Source organism: Triturus cristatus, chromosome 7, assembly GCF_964204655.1.
Source record: "Triturus cristatus chromosome 7, aTriCri1.1, whole genome shotgun sequence".
Classification (NCBI taxonomy): domain Eukaryota; kingdom Metazoa; phylum Chordata; class Amphibia; order Caudata; family Salamandridae; genus Triturus; species Triturus cristatus.
Window position 1 is genome coordinate 1,526,043,553 of NC_140590.1, and position 27,989 is coordinate 1,526,071,541.

General features: G+C 45.2%; 1 protein-coding gene across 2 annotated transcripts in view; it reads right to left on the reverse strand.

Annotated features, from left to right (window-relative positions):
- The window catches only part of PMEPA1 (prostate transmembrane protein, androgen induced 1), a 97,661-nt gene that overhangs the window by 11,786 nt on the left and 57,886 nt on the right, over positions 1-27,989 (reverse strand). For both annotated transcript variants that reach the window (XM_085619296.1, XM_085619295.1), the window contains exons 2-3: positions 8,183-8,337; positions 4,227-4,280 (exon numbers count right to left, since the gene is read on the reverse strand). In XM_085619296.1, the coding sequence (XP_085475422.1) occupies positions 4,227-4,280; positions 8,183-8,337 (209 nt within the window). The remainder of the gene's footprint in view (positions 1-4,226; positions 4,281-8,182; positions 8,338-27,989) is intronic.

Sequence of the window (27,989 nt, forward strand, 5' to 3'; positions counted from 1 at the left end):
AAACCAAGGCACAGCATGCGCTATCAAAGAGCCCACCACATGCCAATATCATATGCATTCATGGGTAAACCCCTGGGTTGTAATCCTGCAGCAAAATCCTGTACGATATAGGCATATGAATGTGCGGCACTCGATAGTCTTTTGTGCGATGCTACTGAAAGTCCATCATTTCATAACACTTCAGCATGTAAATCTTCACAAGTCAATTGGTGCAAATTGTACTACCTTTGATTCCTGACATTTACCAATGATTACTGGGTTTATTTTCCACACCCAGAGCCAGATGTATAAATATTTGGCCGCAAACTCCTACCGGTATTTTTTGTGACCAGTATAGTTTTTTGACAAACTAGCTAAGTTCTCATAGGTTGTTTCTTAAGTATCCAAATCGGAGTGGTCGGAATCCAATATACCTCATGAATATTAAGGAGGAAGATCATAAAGTGCATGCCATCATAGGATGTCTGTGATCCCATTTCAATAAAGTAACAGTTCTGAATGCAGCCAGTTTTCCTTAAAGGAAACTAGGCTGCGGGTTGAAATGAAAACTTTACCTTTTTTCCCTTAAGTTTGAGAGTTTGCAGTGGCCCCGTGGACAACTCTTTACTCGAAAACAAACTTTAACATTTACAAAGGGGAAGTATTCCTCAAGGGACCCTTTCCTTTAGCGAATGGGTAATCTCCCCAAACGTATGGGTGTGCAACCTGTTAATGTTTATAGCCACTATTCGAGTCTCAAATCACTAACATATAGAGAGGGGAATCGCTATCTGGAAGGGCGGCCTACAATACGCCCCTTCCAATGTGAGATTCTTTGTAGACTTCTAAACCCATTATATGAGTCAGTAAAAAGGTACAGACTCCTAAAATGGGTTTAGTACATTGCAAAAAGCAGTGCTTTGGTCACAAACTCATGATGGTAGCATTTGAGACCGAAAAAGTGCCTTGTACATCTGGCCCAAAGTTCCTATTTTATTTGACATTTCAGAACACAGTAATCAGCAGATTTGCTTTTTCTCCAAAGGTGTGATTAGATTGTGCTAGCGTATGCTGCGATCACTCCAAAACAGGGTATGCCATTGCTTTTTTCTCTTTGAAGACTTCTAGTGTGTTCCACATTCACTCTCCACCTTTCGCCCCAGTCTCTTAGGCCCACACACTTGCTACAACATCAATCCCCATCTACCACTTTTCGAATGTGAAAGCTCTGGCAAAGTGTGGGCAATTTGTAGCAAAAACTGTGAAAAAAATCAGTTTGCTCTACTCTGCTCACAACAATATGCACAAATCTATGCAGTTATGCAAAAGCTTTGCCACTGTATCACCTGGAGCAAAATCTGCTTTCCCCATGCATCAAACAGTTTCGAATTGATATACCCGTATTTTCAGCATCAAGGCCAGGTTTTTATGTATCGTCTAGGCAGCGCGCATGCGCTGCTCTAGGAGATGACCTTTAGAAATTGATCAGCTTTTTTCAAGCACTCATGCTTGTGCTGGCATCCACCTTGCGGGAGCGAGCAGCGGCACGCGCGGTCATGCTAATTGAAAACACAGGGCCCGCGTGCTGCTGCTCGCTCCTGCAAGGTGGATGCCAGCACAAGCACGAGAGCTTGAAAAGAGCTGTTTAAATTTGCGTGCTTCCGTTTAGCGCAACTTCATTGGATTCCTACAGAAGAATCGCCATTTAAAAAGGTGCTACAGGGCCAATCGTTGCTCTTTTGGCTGACACGCAAGCGTTAAAGCCGGACTCTTGTTCGAGGCACGCCGTCGACTGAAGACTGTTCTTAGACGTGGTTGCATCGGACATCAGGCGCTTGCCCATCTCACGCAACAGCGCACCGACTACTAGTAGGTCCAATAGCAAAGTGTGGTCAGAGTCAGCTCCTGATTGGCAGGACACACTAGGGCTCATGCAAGGGTTTCAAGCCAGGGTAGTCAGGTGCTTTAGGGGAACATCCTTCCGCTTTCACTTTTTCGTCTCTAAATAGGCTGTTTTTCCATATCTGACATGGCTGTTGTGTAAAACGCTCATGTGGAATATCTTTGTGGCATCTTGATAGATATCCTTGCATAACGTGCAAGGTCTCATTCGCGATAACTAGAAGTTCAACGCTGCTGTGCTTCCGGCCAATGTCATGCGCCCTCTGTACAGCATATCATTGTTTTACAGCACTCTGCACAGTATTCACCTGTACATAAGAGCACTCCTGAAAATAAATAGGCCTCCTCCCCATACCATTCTCTCCGGCCGTCGTCTGAGGCCCACGTTCACTTATCCACAATATTCAGTCACTGTCACCCTCTCCATACCAGTTGAATTTTTTATGATCTCGTCGTCTATCAGTAGGAATTCATGCAACACATGAAGTGGGTTTCTTGCGGCATCGTGTTCAATTTGGAAATCCTGGTGTGCCCCTTGGTGTGAAGGAACGCAACCAGAGTGTTGTTCCCATCCGAGGTCACAGTGCGAACTCGAGTTCCTCCACTGGCTAGGTTGTTATCTCACCCCTAACCGTCGAGGCTTCAATGGACAGAGGAGGGCAGGTGTGAAGAAAATGGCGGGTGTGCGCGAGGGTAGCAGTGACACACGTGCAGCTATATTAGAAGACCCCACGAGGACAAGCTGCACCTGTGGCGCTGGCTCGGGGGCAGAAGGAACCATGGTAATATGAGGATGATAATACCTTGGTTATGGGAAATCTGAAAAAGGGAAAGCTGCAAAATAAAACAAGCATTGGCATAGCCAATAGGTCTTGCCTTTGGAACCTTATAAGTATTTAGTTATGCAGTACAATATCCTTGGTGCAACAACATCAACTGTTGCATGGCTAAACACTTATAAGGTCCCAAAGGCGAGACCTATTGACTATGCCAATGCTTGTTCTATCATTGGCCCGGATCACGTCACCCAAAGAGTGCACCAATTCAGTAATTCCGCAAGTTTGTGCGCCAATTGAAAAAGGCGTGGAAACCCAGTGTGATGGAGCATGTAGTAAATCTCTGCCCAAAGACTATCATTTTGAGAGTGAAGTGCACCCACCCCCCACTAACATAATAAACTCAATGCACGCCTGTTTTTGCTATATCTTTCACTCTATGCTTCCAACATCAGAGCAATTGGGATACTCTACTGGGGACAATGGCAGTGAAGCAATCGCCTATCTATCATCAGTCCACAAAGGCAGAGAAGGAAGGGAGCTACCAAAAGTCTACCACCAAGGGGGAGAGGTCATAGACTCAAGGTCTCAAACTAGCACCATAATCAAACCATACAAGGATTCATGGCAAAGACATCACATACTTCTACAGAAAGACCCTGGCACCAAGCACTCATAATCCAGTCACAACCACCTGTTCAGCTTCAAAACCCTCCTCAATTCACATGTGGGACCAATTCACTACAAGGCTATGACTGGCGTTCCCTCAGTGACTTTTTAAATGTTCTAACTGGGCGAGACCCATCTTAAACATCTGTCAAAGCATGCCCAAAATGCACTGGAAAGCACAAACTCCAATCTTATCAAACACACTTCGAATCCTTGCAAGCTTAGGCAATGGAGGCCCAGCGCAGAAAGGGGACTAGGACAGCGCCCAACAACCACCAAGAGAAATTGAAAGTGGGAGGATGAAAAAAATCTGAAACAAACCCAAATGAAAATGGGGATATTTGGAAATACACTACTGCCATGTAGCAATGCATTCCTGCAGTACTTAACCTAGGGGTTTAGGACAAGTTATTCAACAGTTTTGTCGCTCGTGATTAGTGACATTACAAAAACAAAATCCAATCATCGCCATACCACATTCGCGCACAAGCCTGTACTATAGGTACAGATATTGCATATATGTAGATGAGCAGAGCAAAATATGCTATTACCATTATTCAGAATGGGAGAGCATTCTTCAACAATGGATAAAAATAGAATATTCTGTTCTGTACTTGTCAATATACATTTCATGCCACTGTACTGTTCAATGATTATTCATGTGTTCTTTTAGGTATTTCAACAAAACTGGGATGCAAGGGGATACATTTGTGGAGTATGGTAGAACCATATTGAAGCAATATTGTGACTATTAGGAGAGACGTTTCCCTGTATACAGCAATTGTTGCGTGTATCCTGTTAGGCAGTAAAAAGTATTTTTCTTGTGCCAAGTTTTGCTGCACTGTGACACACACACATGTACATACACACACACACACACACACAAACACATTTTCCTACCTCTGTTATTCCATTTCCGGACACTGTGCTTTCTGAAGGCCACAGACTTCCTTCCTGAAAAGGAAACGGTTGAACACTGTAAGTACAACTTGTCTACAACTTTGCATGCAAGCTTCAAAAGAACAAAAATACAAGTGATGTGTATAACATGACAATTTCCCAGAATGCATTCGAACTGTAACAGAATACAGGGGATATTATTACATTGCACACTTTTCAGGCATCTCAACAATCTGAATACCTGCTGCAAAGATTTTTGCTAACACTGAAAGCCTTTGGTTTAATTTCTGGACAAGATCGGCTCAGCCTAGGCATGACCACCACAGCCTTTCATCATTCCGAGGTCGGTGTAATGAATACAATTAATTTCAACAATATACGTACCTCTTATATCAGCACTAAGAGACAATTCCATTTCTGGTATAGGCTATATATATGGTCCACATTAAGCTTCCATTACCCAGCTGGCCCACTTCAAGCTTTTGCCATCAAAGACACATTGTGGAGTTTTATGCAGAAGCCTTGTGGACACTGGTGTGGAGTTGGGCACCATAAGAATAAGGAATGGCTCTGCCAGCCTTGGTGAAATCTACTAAATTCCATACAGACCGGTCCACCTCCACCATACCAGGCCTCAAGTCATCAAAAATGTACAGCACAGACGCAGGATCAGTCCAAATTGGCATAGATGCACAAAACTGCGATCAGAGCTTGACTCGAGGTCTAGGCAGACACTGTGATGTGTTCAGGTTAATGATCTGCCATGGTGCACTTGAAATCCCAAGTAGACCAATAAAAGAGAAACTGGCACACAGAAACACGTTTGTGGTTCATTTCTTCATGGCAGATAATGCAGGAACACCTATGCACTACTCAAGCCTGCTCTCATTCCCTGCCTGTTATCCTACAGTATCCCGTATCAGATGTCAACGAGGAGAAAGCAGAGAGGTGTTAAAGCTTATCACGCGCCCAATGTCCCATCTCGGCCTACATCCCAGAGAGCACAGAGATGGTATAAGCACATCATCATCACTCCTGCGTCTGACAAATGCTGACCACCAACCCGAATCCATGGCCAAGCACAGGTACTGAACACCATTGCCATGGGTGTGCCCACTGCCCTACTGACCAGCTAAATCCCACAGCAAAGTGAGGCAGAGAGTAGAGACATTGGAAGATATTCTTTGCTTAGACCATCATGCAGTCTTACCATTAGACCTGAAGATGATCCTTGGCTCTGGAAGTGTACAGCCTAGGGTCAGCATTGGACCCGGAGATATTCCTTGCCGTTGGCACAGTGCTGCAGAGGCCTTCACGGACCCAAGATGCATCTTGCTGCTGGCACCATGATGATCAGACCTTCACTGGACCAGAAAATGATCACTGCCTTGGATACCACATGGCCTAGGGCCAGCAAGGGACCTCAAGATGCTTCTTACCAAAGCAAGATGCTTCTTACCAAAGATGCCATGGGGCCGCGGGCAAACCCAATACTCTCTGAGCCCAAGTCACTACGTCATGCAAAGCAATAGCTAGCCTATAAGGCACTCCTCTCTGGGGCACGATTCGTGTTGCACTGGATGCTTTCATACTCTTGTGCTAGGGTTTCCCTCAACTATGCTCCCACTGTAGCACTCCATCTGCATTACCGGTGTGGCGTTGAGTTATTTATAATGGTGCATTAATGAACATATTAATATGCAGCTCTTTCTGCCCAGGCAGGGAGCCAAGATCTCCGCCGTCTGTTTCCCAAATTCTTTCTGGGATCCTGTCAGTTGCAATCGAATGCCAACTGCTAAAGCAGCCACAAAAGAGCTATGAAGAAGGGACAAACCCAGCTGTCTGGCACGATGTGTGCATCGTCTGCTGGTTGTACAGACTGAAGTATTCCCTCCCCCCGCTACGCTTCAGGTGCAATCCTTCTTTCAGGGTTCGGAAGGGGACGGGTTACGTGGCACCAGATGTGCTGTTCCCCTCAGACTTCGAGTACTGTGATCCCTCTTTTCTATTCCCCGTGACCCAGCCGAGTGCTTTACCTTGGGGGTAGCTCTAGAGCAACCTGAATCTCTATGCCTGTAGCCTATTAAGCAAAAGACACACAAATGATGGACGGAATGCAGAGCAAATCAAACATTCTCCCCCAGCCAATAGATCTGGGTTAAATCCATCGTTCTTTTGCTCACCATGCCACCCCAGTTTAGACCCAGCCATATGCAAATCAGTCTTGACCCCATGCTTTATAGGAACAGTCAGTCCACTTTTGAGAACCATAAGCCATGCCTACAACTTCAGAGAAAGCCACATTTTCACAACAGAAATGTGGGAGCCAACAACTGAGTAGGATGTGGCATCCATCGGATTTGCTTTGTGGGTTTTTTTTTTTTTGTTTTTTTTTTAAATCGGAGTTTAAAATCAAGAAATTGGACGTAAGATTTGTACCAGTTCCAATGAGGGCACAGAGAGTGGATGGGGAGACTCACATACTTAGAAGGGGAAAACACCAGGCATCCACAAGTTTAAGAATACCCTCCAGGATTCAAATGTGAAAACCAAAATGTAAAATACAGTGCAATCCATTGAAGTCTAGGACTTCCTGGATTAGAAGGCGGTTTGTTGTAGACTTAGAAACATCCAATAAAGAGCAAACTGAAACAATGCTTATGGTGGAAGAAACCTCGATGCAATAACAAATATAGCAACCTAAACTAACTGTGATACAAAGGCTGGTACACGAGATGTCCTGCATGGGTCAAACTCATTCTCCGGCATCTCAATAAACTGATGTTAAAGGTGTCCGACTACCAAAATGCAAGGTACACAACCGCACTGTTGGCTCTGGTACAGAGCACCTCTTCAAGTGTGAGGACTTGAGGTGAATGAAGGTGAAATGTGTTCAATAATGCGGTGCTCGAAAGGAGAGTTTACAACTGTAAACACATTTTTCGACCAGAAAGCTGCCGGGCACAATGTGATCTTTTTATTTCACGCACAAAACCCTTATTCAGTTGCACTTTCTGTAACGAGGAAAGTAGGGCAATGCTAGGACAGTTACCTTTTAAGAACCGCTGGTATTCCACAAGAGAAGGAGGCGTTTATTTGTAAAGAGAGATGAACACTTATTTGGTCCCTTGGCGTCATCTCAAATCATGAGAGGAAAAGACCCGAATTAGGCCCAAAACCTCAGAATGGAAGATTCACCATTGTGACCCACAGTTGCATCAAACATCTTACATCTCTGAAAGTACCCATATTTGTCCTTGAATTCATGACCACAAGCGAGCCAAATGTTCATTTTTTTCTCATTTTTGAGTAAAGCGTTATCTTCTCTCTTTACAAATGTCTCCTTAGATGAGACAGAAGCAAACTGACTTATGACTGAGGCCGTCCCAGTTCTTTGGCATTTTAAGGCCACAACCGAGCTAACGAATCACCCGAATGGCCAATTATATGTTTTAGTATTTATAAGTTATTACGCAATGCACAGCATCACACTTAGTGCTGAGCCAACCAAAATTACGTGTTTCACACACACTGTCTAGTGCAAAAGTTGGCCACTGTGGATCCCATATTCAAATCCTGGCTTGGCCACTTTAACAAACTGTGTGATCCGGCGAAAATAACTATCTTCCTGTGCTCTTCTCAAGCACTATTAGAATCGTTATTTGTTCTAGAATCCTACATGTTTTTCCTCACCTCCCCTCTGCCCACCCTGTACATATTTTGCCAGATTATTCCAGGCAACATTTGCGTACTCAAGACAACTCTGGATCAAAGTATTCCATTCATGCCACTCATACCCAACATGGCTCTCTTAAATCTGGTTGCCATACCAACATTGGTTGTTCAAATTCCTTACAACTCAAGATAAAATATCCCTGCATCCGGTCGGGGGGGTGGCGGGGAGGGGGGGGGGGAGGAGGCGGCCAATGAATAGGCAAGCAGCAGGAAGTACTTACTGAAGACTGGTGCTCTTCTCGCCGTCTCCCTTGACTGTGCCTGTTGATAAAGGATCGTGCGGAGAGCTTGTAGTGGTTCAGCAAACACGTGATCACCACCACCATCACCATCATGACCACCACAATAATGATTATCTGTACGAACTCCAGCTCCGCTGCAAGACAGAGGAAAAAAAACATCATCAAATAATCTGAGAAACATACTGGATTTAAAAACAATATTTTGCACACTGAGGAACGGCAAAATGCTCAACTAGAGTCAGAAGGATAAACCAAACAATATTTCCTGGAAATACACCATTATCAAATTTACAATTATATCCTTCCGTGCTCCTGTTTAAGATGGTTGTAGTTGACAGAAAAAAACTGAGGGAGCAGCAGGTCAAGTACAACAGTATCGGCCACCTGGTGATCACTCATGGAAGCCTATTTAGACTGGTCTTCGAGGTACCCAATTAAAATAATTTGGCAAGTATTTGTCAACAAAGAATGGTAAAAGATTCTAGAAGGGAGGACACTGAGAACAATCAACAAGAGGACAGACATTTCAAAGGACATAAAATACCTGATCTCAGTTTAGAGAAAATATGTTGCTACCACACAATAGCCTCAAAATTTGAAAAAAAGCACACAAAAATTGGAGGAGATTTCCAGGATGTAGTTTGAGGAAATGGGCCACACAGAAGGCTACAATGTAAACACCGCCTGATGAGACTGCTCTCAAAAACTCTGAAAGCCGTACAGAACATGCTCTTTGACCAATCAGTAAGTGCATGGGTGTCCAACCTGGAGACAAGAGGCCAGATGCAAGCAACATTTCCTAACCAATAACTATTTATACAGAATGTCAGACATTGTACACTGGTATGAGAGGCGCTATAAAACATAAAATACATATGAAAGATGGGCTATGAAGAGATGAGAGGCACTGTTGGAGGGTTATCGTGAGGGAATCACTGAAGAGCCCCAATAAAGATTGGTAGATCCTGGTGAACTATGAAGTCATTTTCTACTATGCTTTAAAAACGAAGACAATAGAATACATAATGACAAATGTATGTAGAATGAGCCATTTTTCCTCAAATTTACTTGGAGGTGTAAAGGCCCCTCCCCCCCCCCCCCCCCCCCCCCCCCAAAAAAAAAAGCTCCTTTGTAGTGGCCCAGCTGTACTCGCTATGCACGGTATGGGAGCTGGTCCAACAACATTTGCTAGGGCTGCTTTGGCTACTCAGCCCGGCCCTGGTGTCATCAGCTAGATGGTATAGATCAGAATGCAAAAGATTGCGAAAAAGGCTGTATTCACTAAAAAAGAACCACAAACTCTGGCAGTAACAGAACTCAAATAAATACACTCCTTGTGAGGGAGTTTTACTGAACGCATTATTCCTATTCCTTTGCCATGCAGGTTTCCTCACTTCAATCTGTAAAATGGAGTGGGTGAATACAGCACAGACTTCGCGCTGGCACAAAAAAAAAAACTCGACTACACGCGCCCAACAACTAACTCATCACGTAAGACCAATAAGATTTTTCCATCTTCTCGTCTCTTGTCGGACATGCGATGAGCGCATTGTCATCTCAGAGAGGGCGCGCGCCCGGAGTCACGTAACGCCGCGCGGTACACGGCACTCGCCCGCGCGCCGGAAGAAGACGTGCTCAGCGTGTCGGAGCTGCAGACGCGCACACTCACGCTGACAGGCGGCCAAGAAATCGCTGCGTAACTGTCTGCGGAGGAAGAGGCGCAGACGCTCACCTGTCTGGCGGGCGGGCTGCGGCTGCCTGCCGGGGGAAAAGGCGGTGTGGGCCCAGGGGAGGGAGGGCGAGAGAGGCGGTGGAGGATGCGCTGGGGAAAGAGGAGGAAGGGACCCGTCCCTCTTGCACAATGGCAGGATATCGCTATTCTCTTTTCATCGGTGGCCAACGAACTCGCCGTGCTAGCACAACCGGCTTGACACAGAAGGGCCCTTGTTTAACTGGCGAAGATCCTCTCCAAACATGACGAAGCGTTTATGTCACTTTGGCAAAGTCTACCCTGATCACTGTGAGAATGACAAAGATAATAACTCGTTACATAACGCCTAAGACTGCACTTCTGCTGCTTCCACGGTCTGTAAATGAAAGAAAGGTGAAACGACTGTTACCAGATGTAATGCTAGTCAGTTTACCGACAACTCCTTATAACGCTTTATACAGCATTCCTGCCGCTTCTAAGGTCGGAAAATGAAAGGTGTTACTACTGTTACCAGAGGAAATGGTAGTCAATTTACCATCAACTTATATCGCTTTATACTAGGTGGTATTACCAGGGGCGGGAAGAGTGTCGCCCTACTGCTTTATGAGCAGTGCAGAGGGAAAATAAAATGATAATAATGAAGCGTTATTATCATTTCATTTTTCCATCCTAAGTGCGGGGCATGACAGAGCAGGGGCCAGGGAAGGAGGTTCGATCAGCACACGAAGGGCGTATGAATGTTTGGCCTGCAGTATTTGGCAGGCCAAACATTCATGCACACTTCATGTACCCCACCAGGCTGCATTACACAGCATGGTGGGGAACATGCACCGGCTTCCTATCTGAGCGCCAAACCACAGCGCTCAGACCAATCACAACGCTGCATTGCAGCGTTGTCACTGGCTTAGGAAGCCTGGGTGTGTCCTGCGAGGCGGAGAAGCTGGCTAGGACGCGACTGGCAGGTAAGTTTGCTTAATTCTTTCTTTTTATTTTTTCCAGCTCCCCGCCACTGTTCCCTACTAAAAGCCACTGGGCATTACTGTTACAAAATGGAACGATAGTCAATTTACAGACAACAGAAGATGTCTCAGCAGCGATAGCTTAACTCACTTAGGCACCCTCAGTGCAGCATACAAGTAATATATCTATTGTTCTGGCTCACTTTCCACCCTCTTCCCAACATAGGAATTTTGTTACGGAGCACTAAGTGTGCCCCATATACCAACCTCTGCTCATCATTTCAGATTGAGATGCTAAATAAATAAATGAATACAAAGTACAGCCTTTAAAGCTGACTTTCGTCTCTCACAGCGTGCTCCTAATGTTAGCAGGCATGGGACTGGAGCAGAAGGAGGTAAAGTGGTTGCTCATTAGCACACAAGGTGGTGAAATCAGGGTTGGAACCAAGCAAATACTCCTAGTGCTACATTCAACAATTTAAATAACAACCAATTCTCATCATAGACCACAGAGGGATAAATTAACCCCAACTGCTCAGTGAGAGGATGGACTGTTACAGTGCTAGCCTAAGAAAGTTTCAAACCACTGGCAACAGAAGAAAACTTAAGGATGAAAAGGCTGCGCTCACTCTCCCAGAATTCACTGTTGTGACATGCGGAATCAATGCAGCACACATCGGCACACTGGACAACCTCACCTTCATACTAAACCCCTGAGTGGCATAATTTCTAACGAGCTGATTAATCAACCAACAAAAATGCAGAGAAACAATGGAGGGGAAAAAGGTTTTTTTAGTGGCAAACTAGGCACACCAATGTTTTAGGACACTTGATAGTGCAGATGTTCCCATCCACATGCAAATCAAGGCTGCAGGAGGAAGGATGCTCGTTTTGATGCTGGATCTAAAGCAATGTTTCTGCTGACTCTGGTCTTCCGGGATTTTATTTTTACCCTGTCTTTTGATGGTGCGCTTTCTCCTGACAGCTGGCAGTTGTTAAGTGCCAGGGAAAACATAAAAAATGAGAGACCAGCAAGTCCTGATGGCACCCCGTGCCAGATACCTTTCACAGCGTTTAGCTAAACAGCAGATATTGGACGCACAAAAGAAGTAAATTTGCAAAACAGTGTTCCTGCTAACGATCTGGAAGCACTTGGCAGACACTGCTTTGCTTCAGTAAGAAGTAAGCAAGGATACAAAGTGGTTTAGTGCTGCTCTATCCCATGATATGTACGGTGGGCAGACAAAGTAAACTGAACAACACTATGTACCGGTCCACACCGCCCAGTCCGAGTCCAATGGCTTATTTATCTATAGGCAGACAGGCACTATGATATGGACATACACCGATCAAGGGTACGCGAGCCGACACGTATTACACACAAGTACAGACGCTGAGGCAGACCATATGAATTATATATGTGTGCTTTAATATATGGCCACTCATTGATAGTCCGAGGAGCACCAGTTTATGGACAGCTACAGATACATTCTCACTTCAAGTAGGCCAGCAATTATAGGTATAAACATGGACAGACATTGATGCACAGATGAATTAACATATTACAGATGAATAGTATGCTCGTGTGAGGCCAGCCATCGGTGAATACGGTGGCAGACATCTCACTATGGAGAAGTATAGATCAATACTAGGGTTTAGTACGCATTCAACTATAGGTAACACGTGGACAGCAAGACAAAGACGTGGACCGATCAAGATGGATAGAATAGGCCACTCACTGATGGCACACACTGTAATGGGCACAGGGGAAAAGCCATGCTATGCTCTTGTGGGTACTCAGTTCTAGGTATATACATAGACAGACGGATGTCGGTTGGTGGATGTAAATAGTACACTCTAGATACTACGAACTAACGGAGAGCCAATTTAGATGTATACACATGGACAGGAAAACACTTAAGTAGGTCAGTTAATATGGAAACTACTGCAGGGCAAGCCCTCTCATTGATGGCAAACACGGTATGTGGACAAGTACAGCTCCACACTATGCTCTGGCATGCACTCCGTTCTAGGTATACACGTGGACAGATGGGTGTGTGCGATACAGATGAATAGTAAATTCGCTCTAAGAGGGTAAGACCTCTCATTCATGGACAACTATTGCAGTGTATAGAGGTACAAAGCCATGAGTTCAATTACAGGTATACTGATGGGCGAACATGGTTACCCAGACGGATTGGAATAATCCTTCACTGTAGACTGAGCCCAGTTCTGGATATATCAGTGGACAGGCCTACACTACTGTGATAAGGATGCAGATCAAGGCTGAGCTCTAGTGCAATTCAAATTCTTGTTATGTGTAGGACAGTTAACAGACACAAATGGCAGATGACAGCGATGCTTTCCACTGATGTGATACAGGGTCTATATTGTACCAACATGCCCAGAAAGACCCTTTGGTGTGCATGTGACTGTATAGTCTTATGTCCATGGCAGCCTGAAGTTATAGATATGGAGTGGAGGCAGGCAAACAGCGGCAAATCTCCAGCGTGATTCATCAAAGGCTTCTGGAGGCTGCGGGTTTCGATGACTCCCGAACACCTCATGATCACATTGAGATATTAAAGCCAATGGGGTTAATATAAACAACCACCACCGATTACAATCCGAATCAGTCTAGGAGTCACAGGGACAACAGTCAACAACCCCAAGGCTGAGCAGAGATAAGGAATATATTCTGTTTTGTCAACGGATAGCTCAGAAATTGTTCAGCGAGGGCTTGTTTCATTTGGAGGGCTGATAGAGTCTGGCTTCCTTCTCTGCCTTGAATACAAATGTTAAAATGCAATTTATTGGTTTTGAAGATCTTTGACACAAATGGCATGATTCTCATATGAAAGGGCAATTAAGTGTCTCACACTAAAAATGTTAGCCATAATATAGCAATATGAGCTGTATAATTTAATGGAGACCAACAATCTCAACCCCCTTGAAATTCATCGAAGATAACTTACCAGTGTAAAACATTGCCAGTTAACACACAAGCAACTTTTACTCTTCCATACATGGCACAGTCTCTCCCCTATCCCTTTGAAACTAAGCCAGCTACATGTCCCCGAGAAAGTATAATAACTTCAAGGCTGTTTCATGATGCATACATTTTGTGCTCTGTTGAGGCCGACTTAACAGTCTGCTCAAGATCACACAAGGTCAGTGGAACCAAGCCATGCATTACTCCCCCCACCCTTTCCAACTGTAGCATTTCGAAGCCATATCTGAAGCACCAAACACAATGAATAAATGCAATGGTATTAAACATACCATTCAAACAACAAAATCCTACCAACTCTGTAAATGAAGTAGGATTGCTCAGTCTGCTGAGGCGATCTAAGGATCTGCTAATGTCACTGAAAGATCACACGTATGGCAGTCGCTGTGATCTATAAAACGCTGAAAATACTCACAGCCCCGCCTACTTTCAAGAGGCCCTGGTCAGTAGGAAGAAGTTCTCGAATTGCTCAATTCGCATGCCCTCCTCGACTAACAGGCCAAGTCCCTTCAAGAGCCGCATCACTGCTCCGACGTAAACAAGGCAGAGGAGACAGGAGGACACGAAGAGAAGCGCTCAGCTGCCGCTCGGCCTCATTTAAATATGTGCCTTTCAGTGACTCTGCCACCATTGCTGCCGCATGGCTGACACGGCATGGGAGGCTTTTGAGCCCGTTGTTCCTTCCCAGCCGTGAGGGGTTAAAGGTAAGGGGAGCCCCGGCAGAGAGTCAAGCCACTTGTCCTCTAGTTAACCGCTCTCTCCAGGGGGCAGGCGCGCTTGTTTCCTAGACAGCCCCAAAATCTGGCAGGCGGACAGCTGGTCGGGTGGGGGTGTGGGGACTGGAGGGTGGGGCTCACTCAGGCCGCCATTCCCAGGTTTTGGAGGGGGTACCACAACAGGCCAGGGCCTCTCCCTTTAATGGTGCTGGGAGGTTAGGAGGTTACAGAGGCCATAACGGAGCACGACTCTCTGTCTGAGGGCGGTGGGCCACCACAATGGGATCCGTATGGGAAGAGCCGCCATTTGCATTCTGGTGAAAGACGCGCACATAAAGGATTAAAGATCCCCTGTGTAGAGCACAGGCAGTAGCGGGTTGGAAGGCTAGCCAGCCCACGTTTCTGCTACACCCCTCCGCCCCTAAACACCGTCCCGGGAGGGAGCTACTTGGCTATCGACCCACTGGATTTGAACTTCACAACTTTGTCTTGTCCTTGACATCTGGGGGGTGACCTTTATACATAACAGCAATATTGACATGAGAGATTCCAGGGGCCAATTAGTGGACATAACTTGGAGGGTTTCGTGCCCGCAGTAGAGATCTGTTTTCAATCTGTAAGTATCAGAGGAAGGGTCGACTCAGCCTTTCATCAGTCTAAGGTCAACAGACACGTGACATACGCCACTGAACCCAGCCACATTGACCCAAGGATTAAAGCACCAAGAAACACCAGGATGTGCGCGCGCGCGCAGCAAGCAGGGTTGCAATTTTTGTCTTACGTGACTGGCTATATGCATCACACACATCGCTTTGCCTATGTTAGAGCACACTACTAACTTAAATGTCGCTTGGCGCTAAAACAACCCCGGTTACTATAATTCAACGAATACGTACTCTTGCTTTCTACTTCAAACACACTTAAGGGTGGTAGGTCGGTCCTACCCTAGTCTGAGTCTCTGCTCTGCAGCTTTCACTCCGCTCTTCGCAGTCAGCGCTCAACCCGCTGAGGTGTCTTCCTTTCACAGGAAATGAGATGCTAGCCCCGCCGGGCCTGACAAGGTTAACAATTATCTGTTTAAATCCCACTTGGCACAGTCTGTGTAACTGAACTAAGAAAGTACAGCATGTCCCCGGCTGCCCTGCCTTGCCAGGATGACCCGGACTCCAGCAGCTCCCGCTTGGCACCGGCTGAGGAGCCTGCTTCAGACGGCAGCCGGTGCCAGGACACGCGCAGGCTCACCGCTGCACACCGGAAGTGACGAAGGCAGCATACAGGCTTGCTCGGTTTGGTTGAATTTCAGAATTGCGTATGTGGACATAGTGTGTGCTATGGATAACGTGTGCAAAATACCGTTTGCAAAAATAGTGTACCACTGCAGGTGAAACAGCAACTTTTCACTGGATTCTAGTAATGATTCAATGGGTGTTCACAGAAGTCAAAAGGTTACGAAACACTATTTTATAAGATTTGCTTGAATAGTGTTTTGAGCCAAATTAGCTTGCTTGAAGGGTAAGGGAGGAGACTTTTCAAAATTCCTTAGGCTTTGTTCCAAAGTTTGGAATAGGCGAGGTGGCTAAAGTCTGAGCATTGAGCACACATTTATATCACAAATGTGGCTGCATTTACTTACACGCAGAAGTACTTAAATCACTCCAAAAAGACAGCACGTTCAAGTTGTGAGTTCCACAAAAGTCACAGTTGACAAGTTACAAATGTGTTTTTTTGTTGTTCCATCTAGGACAGAGGTCTTTAGATGAAGGTTCCCATTGGGAACATTCATGGAAATTCCACTGGTTATGTGAAATTATCAACAGGGACAACTAGTTTGAAAAATCAACTGGACTTTTTCTCCCCATCAGTTCAGCAAGAATATATATTTCCACCAAGGAGAGGGTTAAGTGCGGAGAGTAAGTCTACTGCCACGGACTTCGATGATCACAGGATGTTTGTTGTGGTCCAAAGAGTCTAGGACGCTCCAGTGTAGTTCAACCCATGTCTGCTGGTCATCCACGAAACTTGGACTCTGAAAGTCACAACTATCTATCAGTTGTGTTAATGGCAGCATAGAGGAATTTAACAGGTTGGACAATGTTTGGAAAGTCTTCAGGGATGTCCAAGCATATAAAACACACTTCTGAAGTAATGGGGAAATTTCAAGATTTTTTTTATCTCCAAAAAAAGGACAGCATAGACATTGTGTGAGTGAGTAAACACAGCCGCAATATCTGGCAAAGGAGATGTGCCCCAGAAGGGCATACGCCATGCAAGTGATTCCATTACCTATTCAATTTCTGATCACATTCCTTTTGAGGGAAGGGTTAAAGTAAATTGTACAGTGTTTGCCATCAAGGGGACTTGACACAGTGAGAGACTTGCAAACCATACATGTGTAGACTCTGGCACAAGCACTAACCAGAGTCATTTATCACTGCTGTGATGCCCTCTATGAAGGTGTTGCATTTGCCAACGAGCGCTTGCTAATCATTGCTACTTTTCAATTATTAAAAAAAATCTCACTCGATTTGCCGCTGTAACGTTTTCCTTGGCACGTACGATGGATGCTGTAGGCTTCATGAGACAGGCTCACTAGTATTCTAGAAACAGAAGCAAGGTCACCAGAATTTAATTGCTTATTGTGTGTTATTCTGTATTCAAATCTCAAATTGAGACGTCAACTGAATGTGCCAGGTTAAAGCTATTTGGAGAAGACCTTGAGGCCCAGTGCATGAACACGATCCGTAGGCTACTGAAAGCAATGGATTGGGCAGCACAGTCTCAGACTCCTTTGTGGATCACCAGTCCCTGAACCCCGATCATGACCTCAAAGATCTCACCCCTGCTGTGGGGTATTAGAATGTTATGTGTGAACCTTCTCCAAGGACATCGCTATAGAAAATCTTCAAAGGGAACGCTTTCTGTAGGCCGCAGCCTTGCTCCTCGCCAGCGTGCTACACAGCCCAATTTCAAGGGCACCGGTCTACACGGCCCTCCCCTACATATGCACCCACCTCTAGTGGGTGGCAGCCCAGGAGACCATTTCTGCAGAGTGATCCGGAAAGGCATCAGTTTCAATCACAGAGCCAGATGTACCATGTGCTAACATGGAAACAACATGCATATAATTTTCCTACAGTGGGCCGGAGCGATGATTTGAGGTGTCAAGTGGGGCAGTGGTTGAGAGAGGTTAAGAGGAATGGAAGGTGCCACTATGCCACACTCTTCAGCAAGAATTATTGGGGGCTGTGAGAAGTGGATGGGGTAAAGTGTTGGCCAAAGGTTAAGTAGGAGGGAGTTAGGGGTACAAAGTAAGAGGTGCAAGGAGGTTATGTGGTGTACCCCGTTTTGCAAATTTGAAATTAAAGAGTGGATAAAGGAATAACGAAACGTAATGTTTCAAAATAAGCGGATTTATGAAATATACTTCAGTTTTTCAAGGAGAGGTGCTTCGCATTCAGCAGATCAGACGAATCCAAGTAAAAATGAAATTTGCATGTGAAACTAAGGACACTATACTTGTACCTAACATGGTATATCAAAAACATTTTTAGACAAAATACTCTGTCTGAATTCTTCTGTTCAAACGTTTTCACTTTCGAAGTGAAAGTATGCATTTTGAAATTCATTCATTCATTCAGATCTTTCCTTTCAAACTTAATATGTTATCTAACCTTGGATAAGATATATATTTTTCCTCAAATAGCTTTTACCGTGCAATAAAAAAATTTGGGCCGATTTACTCTAATGCAGTAAAATTAAAAAGTAACAAAAATGTATTGAACACTAAATATGTTTTTTCCAGACACGGAGAAGAGACTTTGTTTTCCATCCTTGGTTCAGATGCGCCATTTTGCATCCAGACTAAAGGCCCATTGTTCCCTTTTTGCCTCAAGAGTGAGCAGTTGTGTATCCATTTGGAAAGCTCGGTTTTGAAATATTAAAGACAGATAACATATTGCTGCACTATGCTCCTTCGTCTTCCAAGCTCCTGGTACCAGACTGCGTCCCACTGGCCTGGTCTGATCTGCACTTCCTTCCCAGGAGCAAAGTATGCAGACAAGAGGGACTAAGGGAGCTGCACCCCCCCCCCCCCCCAGCCTCACCTTAGACTGATGAGAATAGAACATACTGAGTTGAATGCACGTCTACACCAGTAGTGTAAATACATTTAGGTGTGCACTGTCAGATGCACACATACATTGGTACACACGTTTGCTTTTGTAGTATTGTTCAATGTGAAACTGCCCATTCCACCATACCCGAGTGCATGCTTCAACACCCCATCAGGAGTAGCAAGAGCTATATATAAATGCATACCTTTTTCCCTCTTCTATCCCTAACATATCCACCACTCAAATTACTTTCATATTTCACTATACTAATTCACCACTAATCCTTTATGGGTTCCACAGTAGCATGCTACTCGCTGAAAAAGTTCTTCGACGCCTCGTAAGGGGTAGTAAGCACTATATAAATGCAATTACAATACAATGCAATATAATATTCTATCTGCCTGGCTTCTGGCCCAGCTGATTGACGCCTGCCGCTCTGGATGTCCAGCAAGGTGTCAGGAAGTGAACGTGTGTGAAACGTCTGAAGCCGCATCTCGTTAGCAGAGGCGGCCTATGCGCCGAGGCAGACATGGCTCATTGATATTCCTGCCAGGCCATACCCTGCCGGAGACTCTCGGAGAGCATGTCAACCCATTTATCCGGGCCCCAGGAGGGCGTGGACCGAGCCACCAGCATCATTTCAATGGGACCCCGGATGCTGGAAGGCTACCAGAGGAGACAGCCTGCGGAAGCACTTTTTGATCCGGGGTCGATGTACGTCGTCAAAGCTGAGCCCTTCACACTGTGTCAAAATGCAGCTGAAAAAAGAGATTCAGGCTCCCGTGGAGTGAAGTGGCATCTCCAAGTAGGGAGGTTTAGCAAGACAGAAACAATCCCTCTCTCCACTTAGATTCTCTATGTAGTACTTAATACTGGTGTTTAGCTGTGCTGGAGCACTCAGTGCACTGAAGCACATACAGAAGACCCGAACTGCCTCAGACCCACTCAACGAGACCATAGGGGGAGGCACAGCTAGTATGATGAAAGCATCCCTCCACCCTTTGCCAAAGTCCAGCTTCAGCCTCGCCCCCCCCCCACCTATAGGATGATTTAAAAACACAACATTTACCCGCCTTATTGTGATCTTGCTATTTACTCTGGTGCAGATTGCCACTTGCCTGTTTTTTCCAGGCTCTTTCAGTGAATGTGTACTCATACATCTTAATTTTATTGATATTTTAAATGATCAGTATTAATGTTGAACTTTCATTGCTTTTTATAGTAAAGATTTTAAATAATCAAACAATAAACATATTTACTTCATACATCTTATACAACTACCTTTAGGGCAAAAAGGCAGAAGTCCCTGCAAAAGCCAGAAAGCAGACAAAAAGGCAATTGCCATCTATATTCAATGGTAACGTCACAGGGAGAAAGATAACCTTTTAAAACCCACGCTCAAGGTCGTGGTCTCTGATCACTTGAAGAGCACTTGTTCAAGTATCCTTTCTGACTCAGACACGATCCCACAGTCGCGCACAGACATTACACCAAGGTTTTGGCTTAGACCAGGACCACAGCAAGCCTTATGGAGAAGACAGTGGTGGGGACCCCTTTAATGATGATCACAACTGGTACTTTGACCTACATAACGCCACTAGGCTGAACACCTCACCCGACGCTGGGTTGGTTTCCTCAACCGGCCCACCAAGAGGAAATCACTTCATTTGCTACAGAGATCATGAAGCCTGCTGAGGTTCTAGATTTTCACCTGCTCACTATAAAAGGTAAGGTAAAAACAGACATATTGGGAGAGGCCCTTCAGCCTGGCCATACACCGACTGACCTCTTTTGGACGGCAACAAATCATTGAAGCCCTGACTGACAAACTGCTGGGCATGGGGGGTAAACTATGTTCCGGCGCCCCAGTCAACAGACAGATCACCTGTCGCAATGGACCTCCTCCAGGAGACCCAGACTTTCCAACACATCATCTATCACATGAAAGTCTGGTGGTACAGGTGTCCACCAATAGAGTGAATCCTAACGCCTTTCCAAACACACCTACTGACAGGGAGTCAAAACAATTAGACCAATTCAGAAAGCGTTTGTTCTCCTCAACCAGCCTCTCCTTGAGGTTGGTCACTGCAAGCTGTTTGCTAGGTTGCCGCAAATATGCACTATAGGACATTGTGGCGGAGATATTATGTGCAGTCCCAGATGGCTTATGGGCTTCCTCAGCCCAAAGCATTCAAGATGGTTGGAATGCAGCCAAATTTCTCAACACCTGTGACCTGGACAGTACAGACGGTTTGGGTAAGGGAACTAGCATGGTGCTTCAAAACCACACATAGATTAAGTCCACTGGCTTCTTGGGGAAACATCTAGATGTCCTTGATGAACATGCCTTTTGAAAGCTCCCACATGTTTGGTGACAAGGCTTTGCAGTTACCATCAGACAAGCCCGCGACAATTTTTTCCCTTTTCAGGGATATGTCTTGGGATTGATGTATCTGCAACATCAGGGCCTACAATCCTCGAAACAGGCCTCCCAGTCCTTTCAAGGTCAGGCCATTGACCCAATAGACAACGACCTGGCCACCACTGACCATACTCATCCCAATCTTCTGCCCTTTTGGCCTCAATCTCCATACCTCTTTAGTGCATACTTTCTAGAGCACAGTCATTCTGCGCTCTGTGCTGTCAAGGGGCAGGATCAGCTACTTCCTGCAGAAGTGGCATCACATTACATCAGACAAAATGGGTCCAGCAGATTGTCCAATGGGGCTATGCCCAGCTATGGCTTTTCAACCCATCACACCTGCGACCTACATTAGGCCACTTCTGTGAGAACCACAAGTTCATTTTATGCCAGGAAGTGCAGGTTCCCTTTTGCAAAAGAAGTCCCAGAGAGGGCGCCAGCTTCTGAGATAGGGACTGGTTCTAACTCCTTCCTTGTGACAAAAAAGGATAGAGGTCTCTATACTATCCTAGATCTGCATCCTCTCAACTCCTTCCTGAGCAAGGACAAATTCAAACTGCTCACCCTGGCCTAGGTTCTATGTGCCCTCGATCCCAGAGACTGGATGGTAGTGTTGGACCAGCAGGATGCTTATTTTCCCATCCCACAAGCCACAGACACTACCTGAAGTTCAAGGTGAGCCACAACCGTTTTCAATTTGCCACGCTTCTTTTCAGGCTCAATAGTGCTCCGCAAGTGTTCACAAAGCGGATGGTGGTTGTTGCTGCCCATCACTGGAGGACAGGTATACCAGTGTTACCCTACTTTGAGACTTGCCTTTTAAAGTCAGGTTTGCCAAAGTTAGTTGTGGACCACTCCCTGATGATGGTTCTCAATCACCCTGCCTAAGTCACACCTGACTCCTCCACAGGAGCTGTGTTTCATTGGACCCATCAATGAATTAGTGCACTTTTGAACCTTTCCTACAGTCGTATGAGTCCAGGACATTCGGGCTGTAATTGTGATGTTTCAGCCTCTCTCCTCGGTCCCAGTGTAAATGGGTGAGGCTTCTTGGCCTGCTAGCCTCCTGCCTGCCATTATGCCAGATTCCCACATTTGGGCTTTCCAGTGGGACCTGAAATCTCAGTGAGCCCAACACCAAGGTAACCCATCGGATTCCATCCACGTTTCAGAAGAAATAGCAATGGTGCTGCTCGACTGCAAATGGCAGCCCCAGCCAAAGTTGACTGTGGTGACTGATGTGTTAATGTGTTGGAAAGGTCATCTGGGAGAAGTGGAGATTAAAGGGCTCTAGTCACAGGCGGACAGCTACCTCCACATCAATTTGTTGGTGCTGATGGCGATTTGCTTGGCACTAAAATGGCATTTCTGCCCACCATCAAGGAACAGCAGGTGCAGGTTCTCACATACAACATCTACGCTTTGTGATACTGCAACAAGCTGAGTGCGGTAGTGCGTCATGTGCAGGGCCACCGGAATCACGCAGGAGGGGCATGTCAAATTATGCAGTAGGGTTGCCTAAATTACACAGCAAGAAAAGGTCACTTATTTGGTGGAATGTAGTGCATTTTGTGATATATTATTTTATCATTTTTACACCTTTTCATACTGTTTGGGTATAGGTTGCACCTCATTAGCACCGGTTTCATACTCCAATATAGCAATAAGCAACAGAAAGGTGACTGGTCAAACTTTGCAAGGGCGTTCCACTGTGCGACATGTGTGCTGCGTTTTTAGTAACTTTTGAGCTAGTAACAAAAATTTCACAATTGCATAATTTCAGTGGCCCTGGTCATGTGCCAAGAGGCTCAACGCCTCTGGAGAGGGCGTGTTCATCTGGGGATTTCCCAGGTGGGATCATTAAATGCTAAGGTGGATGAACTTAGTCAGCAGTGCCCAGTGGATCACAAATGGCACATGGAATCTTCTCACAATGGGAAGAACCTTTGCTTGATCATTTTGCTACCATAGAGAACCCGCAATGTCAGCACTATTGCATGCTGGAGTTAACAAGAAAGCTTCCTCTCGGAGACGCATTGCACCTAGAGTGGAGCACAGGACTCTTGGATCCTTTCTCCCTGCTACCTCTTGCCCAGATTTCTGAAGCAGGTCAGGATTGGACAAAAGAGTTTAGCAGGCATGAGCATCTGTCCTGTAGGCTGTCACTTTGGGAGGATCTTCTGTCATAGTAGCAGGGCATGATCTTGCACTTGAGCCTGAATAGCCTGCATCTCCATGCATGAAAACTAAACATCAACAGTTGCTCCCTATTGATTTTCCTCCAAAGGTCATTGATGTCATTTTGGCAGCCAGGTGTCCTGCCACAAAATATGCAGGGCACTGGGACAAGTTTGTGGTTTAGTGAGGGTCCAGCCAGTTGGACCTGTTGTAGGCAAAACTATCAGATGTACTGTTGTTTGCTTTGTTCTTGGTTGGGCAAGGTCTTGCTCTGTGCACACTTAAATGTTACCCGTCGACCCTTCCGGCATTTTTTATGTATAGCGGAAAAGCCGTCCTTATTCAAATCACCGGCTGTGATGGGTTTCATCATATAGGTTTACAGCACACTTTTCCACTAGGACTCTTCAGGATTCCACAGTGGGATTTAAATCTAGTCCTCCCTTTTCTAATGTGTACCACTTCTGAACAAATGCGCAGTTGTCCATTGCGCATACCAATTCTAAAACTGTGTTTTTAGTTGCGATAACATTAGCATTTCATGTTGAACAAGCCAACACTTTTCTGACTCTCTCCCCCGCCTCATCCCTCAAAAGAGGAAGAAAGACTCCATCGTTTAGATCCAAAGATGGCACTCAGTTTCAAATCGATCTCACCAAATAACGTAGGGTAAAACAATCAGCTCTTTGTGGGATTCTCTGGTGCGAATGATGGCAAGATGGTGCAGAAACACCCCATCTGTAGATAGATGGTCTTCTGCTTTAAGATCTGGGACAGCAATAGTTAAGAGGCAACCCGCATTTTGCCCGCTTGGTTTTACAGGACTTCAGTCTGAGCCATTCCACAGACTCCCCACTTTCTAAGGCACAACTTTGGTATCTTTTCACAAGGTGAGAAATTTGCAGGTATAAGCATCCATCAGAAGAACAAGTTACTTAGCATGAGTAAATCTCTTTTTGATGTATGTTCCATCTAACCGCTGATTCCTCACTGCCCTGCCAGTTCCCTGTTCAGTGGTAGGGTCTCTTCGATCAATTTGCCGATGGGCTCATCATACAAAAGCGTGGAAGATTTCATGAAAAAAAATAACATCAGCATGTGCTCATATGCAGCTCGGTTTGTCATTTCTGGCGCAGAACTGCGTTGATGCACAGCCACGCAGTGACACCTGCTCTTGCGCAAAAGCACTGTTCTATACCTAAAACTGGGTAAAACATACCTCAAAATTTAAAGAGACCAAAGACAATAAACTAAAGTACACTACAACCCCAGACCTGCCAACTCAAAGGGTGCACAGTGACACAATATCGGCTCTCTTCACATGGTCACCCGGTGAGGAGCCGATATCGCACGGTGGCAGGGAAACGGAGGTGGAAACCACTGTAAACAGTGGTTTTCTCTTTGTTTTTATAGTCTTTGAACGGCCGATGTCCACTGAGGGGTCAAACACCCCAGGACAGGTAGGTGTTTTTCTTTTTCTTTAAAGGAGGGGGGTGGGGTGGGGGCAAAGTTCCCTCGGAGGCTCCACTCTCTCCTCAAACTGTTAATATTTGGTTTGAGTTGAAAGGTCTGCAACCCCCAAAAAATCCTACCCTGCTAATGGGCCCAGAGCATTTCCATTATTTAAGACTACTAAGGAATGCTCTTTTTTTTCCTAAGCAGGACATAAACTGGTCCACAACACCTTCCAAGGTATGAGGAACATCTCAATATAACATAATCATATTCTCAATCTCAAGAGTTCCCACTCTACTTACTGAAGACCAAACCTACCCCCACTTCCTTTAATACCACCATATATTAACCCCTCAAGCATACCTGCTTATAAAACACTTACTTAATACAACACCCTACCCTTACCAAGACCCAACCCACAATAGTCACCCCAAATGTCATTCTTAAAATACTAGATCAACACACACCTATGTCCCAGGACCCCCAGGTAGGCTCCCACTGAACTCAATCTTTTGTTCGCAGTAGCAGTACTCCTCTGGGGATATGACCTGTACAATATTAAGTACCTATTCTCAATTAAAGCATTAAAGGTATTGGGCAATAAATTGGGATTTACAGCGATTTAAGAATAGGCGGATGTAAGAAGCAAATAGATAAAAAAAAAAAAAAGATTTGGGACCCACAAGCAACAACTCTGTGCATACATATCTAGTTGGTTAACGCAGCAAGATATGAATGCATGCATAAGCAATAACGTGTTCGTTTACTAAAAAGTGCATAATCTAATGAGGAGATAGATAAATGACATGATTCGCTTGTGACCTAGTAACAGTCGGACCCAAAACACCATTAATTTTCAGTACACACAAACTCAACAAGGCTAGTCATATCACCACAAACCCACATTGGAACATTCTGAAGGAAAAGAACACATTAGGAATAACCATACAATATAGAAACAGGTAAAAAAAAAACACCAGAACAAACATTTACAGAAGTTCTCTCAGGTGCACATGTACATTGACAGGACAAGCACACAACAAAAGACCGGACAAAGATGACAGAAAAACAAGGAATCATTCTGGAAAACAGTCACACATCTACTGCATGCCTATAGTCAAACAATGTACACAGAAGTTACATAAAAAGTCTATATACACACAGAAAAGCTCACCCTCTCAAATGTCCACACAAACTTCTCAAAAGCCCAAAAGGCCAGCAAGTGATTATAAAAGCACACCAAGATATAACAAAACACAAGTATGTTCCTTTAAATGCACAACACCAGAATGTAACATCTTCTAACAAACACACACTTAATGTATGCCTGTTCTAAGACAAATCAAGATCATGAAGGTGTCTTCAGTAATAAGTAGGCCTGGGAGACATTTTTAAAGTATTCTGGCAAATGTTTCCAAATTTCACGTTATGCATAATTTCTCGAACTGTAACTGTGCCACTGTCTTGCACAGAAAATGGCACACCAGGGCATACTTCTTTTAAAAATAAGAACTGCAAGGTACATTCAAGCCACACTCTGCTCTAAAAGCAGAATTTCGTGATTTGTGTTAATAAAAATATATATTCGCACTCCAAGTAAAATAGCCACAGATTGCAAAAGCACACAGAAGCATACTGAACCACACCTACACAAGTACGCCTCTGCACAACACACACAGGCAGCAGACACCCACAGACACAACCCACAGTAATCCCAGGCAAGAGCTTGTAATTCGCCTTTCTTAGCAAACAATACGATCGGTTTCAGATTTGGCTCTGCAGCCAGACAATGGGCTTGTGTTTCACTTGTTAATCATATTTCACCATCTTCCAGACAGGATTTGTCCAAACGCTCTGATAAAGAAGCCGTTTTTCTCACACAGAAGCCAGACAGAGGAGCAGACAGTGTACCACCCATGCCCCTCCCTCCCCCCCGTGCACCCTGTGCTGTCTGGTACAAGCTCCAGACAGCAAACACCTCTGGGGGCTCGCGTAAAAGGGGGGCGGGTGGGGCTCGCGTAAAAGGGGCTAGCACGTTTTAGTCTGACAGTTACACCACTAGGCCAAGAAGCCTTACCCTTGTGAGTCCTGTATTTTTTATCCACTATTGTTTTTAATGTTTCTGGCCTGTGAGTAACATGGTCTAGAATGTTGACGTCTGCGCCTAGGTCACACCAATGGGGTGGGGACTTTTCCAGTAGGGGCGGGTTTCAAGTGCAGGATGTCCAGAGGCCCAGGGGCAGGCTGGCCAGGTGATTTCATGTCACTGGCAAAACCATGTTGCAATCCTGGATTTTTTTTGTTCCGCTAGTCTATGGCTATATTCAGTCTGTCGTTCATTGTTTGCACAGGTGTTCTTCAAAGGGAGGTGGCTTACTACCTTATGCAGCGCACAGCAAGAAGATCTAGAGGGTGGAATGCCTTGCCAGGGACATAGTTGTGACAGCGTTGAGGGCCAGGAATGCTCTTTTCTCATTCAGGTTGGGCATACTCACTGTTCAGTCTAGACGGGCACAGCTGGGCCTACATAGAAATCAAAGAGTTCCAGACCGGCCTGTCCCGCTTGAAGACCTATGACTCGGACGAATACTAGCCACTGTCCTGGATGTATGACGTTTTCACGCATGCCTTTACAACGCAGGTAATACAACGAACACGCTGTTACCACGCGTTCCAATGCAACAAAAGTAGTTACAACGACTTGCTTTAGGGAAGCGCTGGAGTATGGAATAGTATATTGTACTATTCCAACTCCAGTCTTTGCAACAGTAGGGAAGGTGCTGTATTTTAAAATCGAACAATGAGTTTCCTAAAGCAAGTCGTTGTAATGACTTGCGTTGTAATGGAAAGTGTGGTAACAACGCGTTCGTTGTAGTGCCTGCGTTGTAAAGGCACTGCGTTGTCCTGACAGTGTTGTAAACGCTGTTTCCCCACTGCGCCTCTTGACTGAAGCAGACTCAACAACTAGTCAGCCACAGACCCAAGTATACAAAAGCAAACCAGCGGAAGCAGGAGGCCATGTGGGGCTTGAGAGTGTGTGCTGATTTAGTGGTGTGAAATATTATTTTTTAATATAATACACTTTGACACTGGAAAGTTGGAGTTAAGGTCAGACACATTGTGGACCCAACTGAAACTTTAAATTGAAACGAACTGGTCTGAAGGTCAAGACCACCCAGTTTATCACAAAAAATGGGAAATTGAGAGCCAGGCCCTCCAAACA